The 7,273-nt window shown below is 35.6% G+C and overlaps 1 protein-coding gene across 1 annotated transcript; it reads left to right on the forward strand.

Annotated features, from left to right (window-relative positions):
• Positions 1–2,641: 2,641 nt before the first annotated feature.
• On the forward strand, positions 2,642–4,430 carry LOC101297140 (GDSL esterase/lipase At1g29660-like). The gene is made up of 5 exons (XM_004297841.1): positions 2,642–2,912; positions 3,148–3,272; positions 3,393–3,641; positions 3,718–3,970; positions 4,207–4,430. The coding sequence occupies exons 1-5, from the start codon at positions 2,642–2,644 to the stop codon at positions 4,428–4,430; spliced, it is 1,122 nt and encodes a 373-aa protein (XP_004297889.1).
• Positions 4,431–7,273: the final 2,843 nt, after the last annotated feature.

Below are 7,273 nucleotides of genomic sequence, written 5' to 3' on the forward strand. Positions count from 1 at the left end.
GAGAGAGAGAGAGGAAAACCAGATCGGGAAAAAGAGAAGGAGAAAGAGATAATATTTGTGTGGTTTAGTTACACAGGGTAATATTGTCTTTTACTCAAAAATCATTGGAATGGGCACAAGGATAAGACTTTAATTGGAATGGGCTTTAGTTTTCAAATATTTAGGCATTAAGACATTTTCCCTAAATTTTAATCCAAATCAACTAAAACAACTCAGCCTTTGAATAAAGATTGAGCAAATCGGACGGTGGCTGACCAAATAACCTTTGGTCAGTAGCTACCCAAGTGATCAGGAATGGTTAAACTTTTCTAAACTTTATTCCTCAAGTGGTAAAATGTGTCCTTAAAGTGGTAATTAAATTGTCAAAGTAGCCTCAACTTTTTTTTTTATCACTTTAAGGACTCATATTACAACTTTAAGGACCAATATTACTACTTTACAAACTCTTATGGTGACTAATAATATTTACAACTTTAAAGACTAATATTACTACTTTGCTCACTCATTTTACAACTTTAGGACAAAGTTGATGCATGTCAGGCATTAACACATTGTGAAATTTTCCTAGAGGAGCTAGCTTCAACTAGCATAGACACGAAAACTTTGATCGAGGTAAAAATGACCGAGATTTACTCAAAAAAAATTTCTAAATCAGCCAAAGCCCATCAAAACAACCTTCAAGAAACTAAGGGTTTATTAAAAAAAAAACAACTAGCAAAAACTAATTAGGAGCCCTATCTCGTTGTGCAATACCATTGAACCACATGACCACAACCTTCGTCATTAAAACGTGAATACTATCAGAGTCAGACGTACCTTGAGACCAAGTCCAGAGAGCTTGCTACACCAATCCTCTTGAAACTGCGCCCTGATCCTCCTCCTCTGCAATGTCAAGGCACACTGTCAACATTTTGTGAACCACCTTACGTCCATGCACAACAATGTTGTATGGTGAACCATCTCACGTCACCTAGCTCCATCCTATGAAACCAATCACGACCACACTGCCTTCATGCTGCACTAAGACCAGACTTCAAAGCAACACCACCACTAATTCGCCCAAACAAAAAACTATCCCTTTGCTCGAAAACAAATCCTCCAAACCACCACTCTTACGCACTAGCTTCACAACAATAATGACCATGGTCAACATTGGCGTTGGGCCACCACCAGACGAGTGACACTAATAGGTGAGGAAGAGACCTAAACGGCTAAGGGAGAGAGCTAAGATTTTCATCTATAGTGAAAGTTTTTATTGACCTTCAATAAAACGATGAATGATGTTACTCAAATGGCTAACGGTAAATTATCTAATTAGTTTTTTTCCTTTTAAAATCAACTTTTAAAGAATAATGATATTTATACATTTTTTTTATCAGGTAAACAACTCAAATATTACAATTTTGTGAGTCGAACTCACAACCACTCACTTAGTAAGGAAAGACTATGCCGCTAGATCAAATAGTACTGGGCATATTTATGCCTCTTTATATATGGTGATAGTGTTTACATTTCTTTTATATTTTATTTTTTACTTTGGAGATATTTTGCGAAGAAGTATAAAACTCTTTCCGAGTTCCATCACTTTATTCGTCTTTGTTGTGGCTGCTAAGCGGAGTAAACACTTACAATGACGACCACAAATAGCCACATCTATCTAACACTTGTCATGGATGTCATGTAGAAATGTAGAGAATTCAAAGGCAAAAGTATCACCACACTTCCTTTTGTGAACTAAGTAAAGTCATTGTTCATTATGAACAGTACCCCGTTGACAAATAATAACAGAAAAATATACATATTAACATAGCTAGGGAGAAAAAAGTTTGGCAATCATTATTGCTCACCTCGCTACAGTGAGTCTTCTTTCACGTCAATTTGTTTTACCTTGTTGCTCCCTCGCTCGCCACTATTCTCAAATGGGGTTTGACAGCCACAGCTACCTAACACATCTCATATTCAAGGGTAAAAGTGTCACCACAGTGTCGTTTGTGAACAATAAGTCATTGTTCATTATGAACAATACCCCCTGTCGGTAAAGAATAATAAAAAAAATATATATATATATATATATATTAACAAGAGAAGAAAAAGTTTGGCAATCATGATTGCTCCATCGCTACAGTGAGTCTTCTTTCACGACAATTTGTTTTACCTTGTTGCCCCCTTCTTCACCACTATTCTCAAATGGGGTTTGTAAAATTTCTTATTGTTCCAGAATATCTTCTTCTTATTATTTTTTGTGTTCAATTTTATTTTTTCACATCCCTTATTATTTTAACTCATGCAAAACTAACACAATGGAATAAATTGAGATTATGAATCTGGTCGAAATATGACATGATGTCATATCTCAAAAGAGAGTGAATTGAGTTGATTTCACAAATTGTCATCAGACCCTGATCTATTAATTAGCTGTGTCAAATTGAAGATCAATGCACATATATGAATTACGAGAAGTCAAAATAAATTTGGCCATACACTTGGTGAGCTAGCTTAGACTATTTATTTTTGACCTAACACATTAAATGTTGTGAGATATGTATGAATAAACGTCATACCAATATGCTCTATATATAACCCAGTCTTATACAATATTTGTATTACTTATACTTTATTGTTGTTCAATTTGGAATCTCCAATGGCCGTCATCCTTCGTAAAGTAGCTACAAAGACATTGTGGGTTTACTTTTATGTTTTGTTGTTTTCGGTGTCATCGAATATGCATTACTTAGTTGATGGGGCACCACAAGCTCCTTGTTACTTCATATTTGGAGACTCACTATCTGATAGTGGAAATAACAATCGGCTTTTGACACTGGCCAAAGTCAATTATCATCCATATGGCATTGATTTTTCACTAGGTCCAACTGGAAGATTTTGCAACGGACGTAATTTAGTCGATATTATCGGTTAGTATCTTTGTAGAAATTATAACCTTTAATTATACTAGTTTATTACTTTAGCTCTGTGTATGAATTAATTTTTGAGCTTGAAGGAACATCTAAATTTAAATTTGAAAAGAGTATTTAATTTCAAGCACAAATTAGCTTATACAGTTTAGCTAGCTAGCGACTAAGAATGTCTCTAATTGTGTCATCATGCTAATACATATTGTGTCATCATGCTGATACATTCTCATTACAGCTAAACTATTAGGTTTTGATGATTACATTTCTCCTTTCGCAACTGCAACAAAAGATGATATAACAAAAGGTGTAAATTATGCATCTGGTGCAGCAGGTATTCGTGATGAATCTGGACGTAATCAGGTATCTAGTATGTAATAACTAATTTGATATGAGTTCATTTCCTAAAAAAGAAAATATTAGAAGTGTGCATAAGAACAACTCATTGAAATATGAAACTTGATCTTTTTGTTGTACTTTCAGGGAATGAGAATATCCTTGAATAAGCAATTAATAAATCACCAAATCATAGTCAAAAGGCTTGTTGCCCTAAGGGGAAATAACGGTTCACTCGTTGCTGATTATCTAAGCAAGTGCATATATTCAGTTGGGATGGGTAGCAATGATTACATTAATAACTATTTCATGCCAAAGCTTTACCAAACTAGCCGATTATATACTCCAGAGCAATATGCAGATGTTCTTGTTCAAGAGTACTCACAACAATTAAGGGTTAGTATCAAACTATAATTTCATTATCATTCTTCTTCTACTGTAAATCTTACAAAACTTTCTCCAATAATGATAGACTCTGTACAATTCTGGGGCAAGGAAGATCGTCATTTTTGGAGTAGGTATGATAGGCTCAACACCATTCGAAGTAGCAATGTGTGGCTCAAACGGCACTCTGTGTGTTGATAACATCAACAATGCTGTCCAACTTTTCAATGCAAGGCTTAAATCGCTTGTTACTGATCTTAACACAAATCTAACAAATGCTAAGTTTATTTACATAGATTATTATGGAATTGGCCTATCCGGTGCTCTTTCATCTCCTCCCGGTAATTAATCTCCTTTCTACATTCTTTACTTTGTTGCTTTCGGGTATATTCAGAGATGTGTTCCGTTTTGATCTTTAGCTATACAAATTTCACTATTTTTTTTTAATTTTAATTTTGATGGGTTAAAGAGGTGCTAGGTTGCAATATGTTAATTTTACAGATAATCTAAAATTTTTATATACATTCATGAAAAGTGTAAGTTGTGGTTAAATAAAATGATGTATCTTGAATTTCAGGTTCTATAAACTACACTGCGCCATGCTGTGAAGTTGAAAGGAATAGCACGACAGGGCTATGTACCGCGTTCAAGACCCCCTGTCAGAACAGAACTCAATATGCATTTTGGGATGCTATCCATCCTACTGAGATTTCAAATGTGTTTATAGGAGCAAGAGCATATAATTCTACATTACCTACTGATGTTTTTCCTTGTGACATTAGCCACTTAGCTCAAATGTAAATCTCATATAATATAACAAACTAAGAGACACATACAAATAATAATGAAGGACAAGCAAATTATGGTAGCAACCAATCAGATCTCACAAAAATGTTTGTCATGTATTTTAATTTACATTTTTTTTTATTAAATATGTCAATTGGTATATTGATACTCAAGCCAAAAAGGCCATTACATATTTTCCCTCTACAAACTAAGGGTAGATAAAAAGTTTGTGGAACAAACCACAACGATACATATATTAGCCCTAATCATTCGACAATTCAAATGCTTACTTATTTAAAATAAGCCTACAACCAGTGCAAGACAAAATACTGTAACAGACAAATTTAAAAGAAAAATAAATAAAACCTAGTCCTAAAAGGCCAGCCCACTCATTCCCAGGCCCAAGATAAAGTCCACGAACCTTATTTGTAATATCATAAAGTAGTTAGTTTGGTTTACTTATTAAATTTTGTTTTATTAAGTTTTTAATATTTTAATTTTGTTTAAAAAAAAAACTAGAATTGCATTTCAAAATTGGTTTTGTTTTACAAGCTGGAGCGTCAAAGCAAGCATGTAGGAGCTGTCAGAGAGATACAGCTAGATAGGAGACCAAATTTGAATTAGATGTTTTGTTTTGGTTAGAATCGTTTTAGTTGCTGCTCAAGAAAATTGTTCTTGAGTTTGGTTGTTCAAATCAAATTCTAATTAGATGTTTTGATTCCTCGTTTGCAATGGTTAAAATATTTTAGTGTTTTAGAAATCATCTCGTTTTCGTTCTAAAGCTTTAGAACTTGTTTTGTTACTCCAAAAGTCAAATTAGAGTTTGTATAATCTACTTTTCTTGTTGTTGAAATTTCTAGAAAATTAGCAGAAAAACTTATTTTCTTGCCTACTTTGAAGCATGACATCTCTCAGCTCATGTTTTTGTTTTGAAATATGAAAGTACCTCTGTAATCCTCATATATCCTTTTTTGTGTATGTTTAATTTCATTGGATTTCATTAACTTTTGGTGTGCCAAATCATCCCAAGCCCATAAGAAGCACTACGTCAATTTTACAATCATACGACAGGGATCAGACGACAGAAGTCGTTTTTACTGTCGTCTGATAAATTTTAACGACAGACATTTAAATATCTGTCGTCTGAATATAGCAAACGCGCAACGATTAGAATTCGCCTGTTGTTGAGATGGCAGATGACTGTCGTCTGAAAAACCAGTAATTTTTTTTTTTTTGGCATGACTGTAAGATCATTTTTTTGGCACTTAAACCAACTCTCACATCCCAACTCTCATTATATCTCCCCGATTCATATCACTCTCACAATAACTCTCTTGCTCATTCTCTCCACTCATATATCCTCACACCTTCATTCTTGCCCAAATCCCGTCTCTCTCCATCTCCATCTCCGATCTCTCTTCGGCAGACACAACATATCTCTCCCTCTGACGCGTTTGTGGGCATCGGTCTTTCCAAACCAGCCAACCCTAATGTTTCACGACTGTTGGTAAGCCCTTCGATTCACTATTATTCTATTTAGGGTTCTTACTGGAGTCGTTTTGGGTTTTGAGGTTCATCTGAAATTCAATTTGGGGGTTTCGAAAATTTCTTTTCAATTTCGAATTAGGTTTGCTGGGGCTCGTTCGAATTGGGGATTCTGAAACAGACATAGGTTCGATCGAATTTAATTTTATTACTAAATTCAATTCTGATTGCTCTAATCGAACGATTTTTTGTTTGTTTTAGGGTTTCATAATGGTGATTAGGTCAAGGGATATGCTAGGTTGATTCCAAAATTTAACTCGTATATTGTTTTCTTTGATCCATGTCCATGAATAATGTATTCCTATTTATGGTGGTTTGGTCATTTTTTCTGGATTTCAATTTGGTGGTTTGGTCATTTTCATTTGAAATTCGATTTGGGTTGGCTAATTTTTAATCGAATTGGGTGTGGGGTTTATTGGACTTGGGTGTGTATGACTTGCAGAAATTTTGAAGTTAGCATCTCAGAAGATGTCGAGCCATTGCGGGTTACAGTTTCATGTTTTTAAACATGCATTGATAGTTGCAGTTGTGTTCTAAATGCAGAATTGGTGAAGTTGATGATTACCCAGGTAGTAGTAATGTCTGTTTAAATTAAGGGATTGGGTGACTTTTATTGGGGAATTTATATTGAATGAAAACCAGTTATGTCACACCCCGGTTCTTAAGTTATTTTACGGTTATTTACTTTGGTGTTATTTTGGTCTTTTACCGTGTTGAGTAACCGTTTACTACTTAAGGACCCTAAAGTTGACTTTTTCTTCCGTTTGGAATCTGGGAAAACTTCCTTCATGAAAGTTGTAGAGGACGTTAAACGGAGTTCGTGGACACGCGGCACGCTTAAAACGGAGTTCGTATGAAGAAGTTATGGTCTAAAAACGAAAATTACTATATTGGTAAAAAGAGGTAAATTCTTGTAGGCTTTATTTTGTTGGGTGTTTTAAGTTTGGTACTGGGTCGAAGAGGGGGGTAAAAAGGACCCACGCCACTCTCTCTCTCTCTCTCTCTCCCTCTTCCTTCTCTTTTTCTCCCGAGCTCTCCCGACCCGGAAAATTTCCGACCATCGTTCGCCGCCGTCCGGCCGAGATAGGAGGCGTGCTTGGTATCAAATCGAAGCTTGGAACATCCTCTTCAATTCTAGGTAGGTGGCTGGTCGTGTGCGCCGCCGTGAGGAGGAATTACGCCGAGAAGGAGCGGCTGTGCGTGGTGGAGTTTCGCCGGAAACTCTCTTTCCGGCCACCATAGCCGGAGCTGTTGGTCTCAACTTGAAGCTCTCCCTCCCAGCAGCTAAACCCTAAAAGGATTCATCCTAACTC

This window comes from Fragaria vesca, linkage group LG4 (assembly GCF_000184155.1).
Source record: "Fragaria vesca subsp. vesca linkage group LG4, FraVesHawaii_1.0, whole genome shotgun sequence".
NCBI lineage: Eukaryota > Viridiplantae > Streptophyta > Magnoliopsida > Rosales > Rosaceae > Fragaria > Fragaria vesca.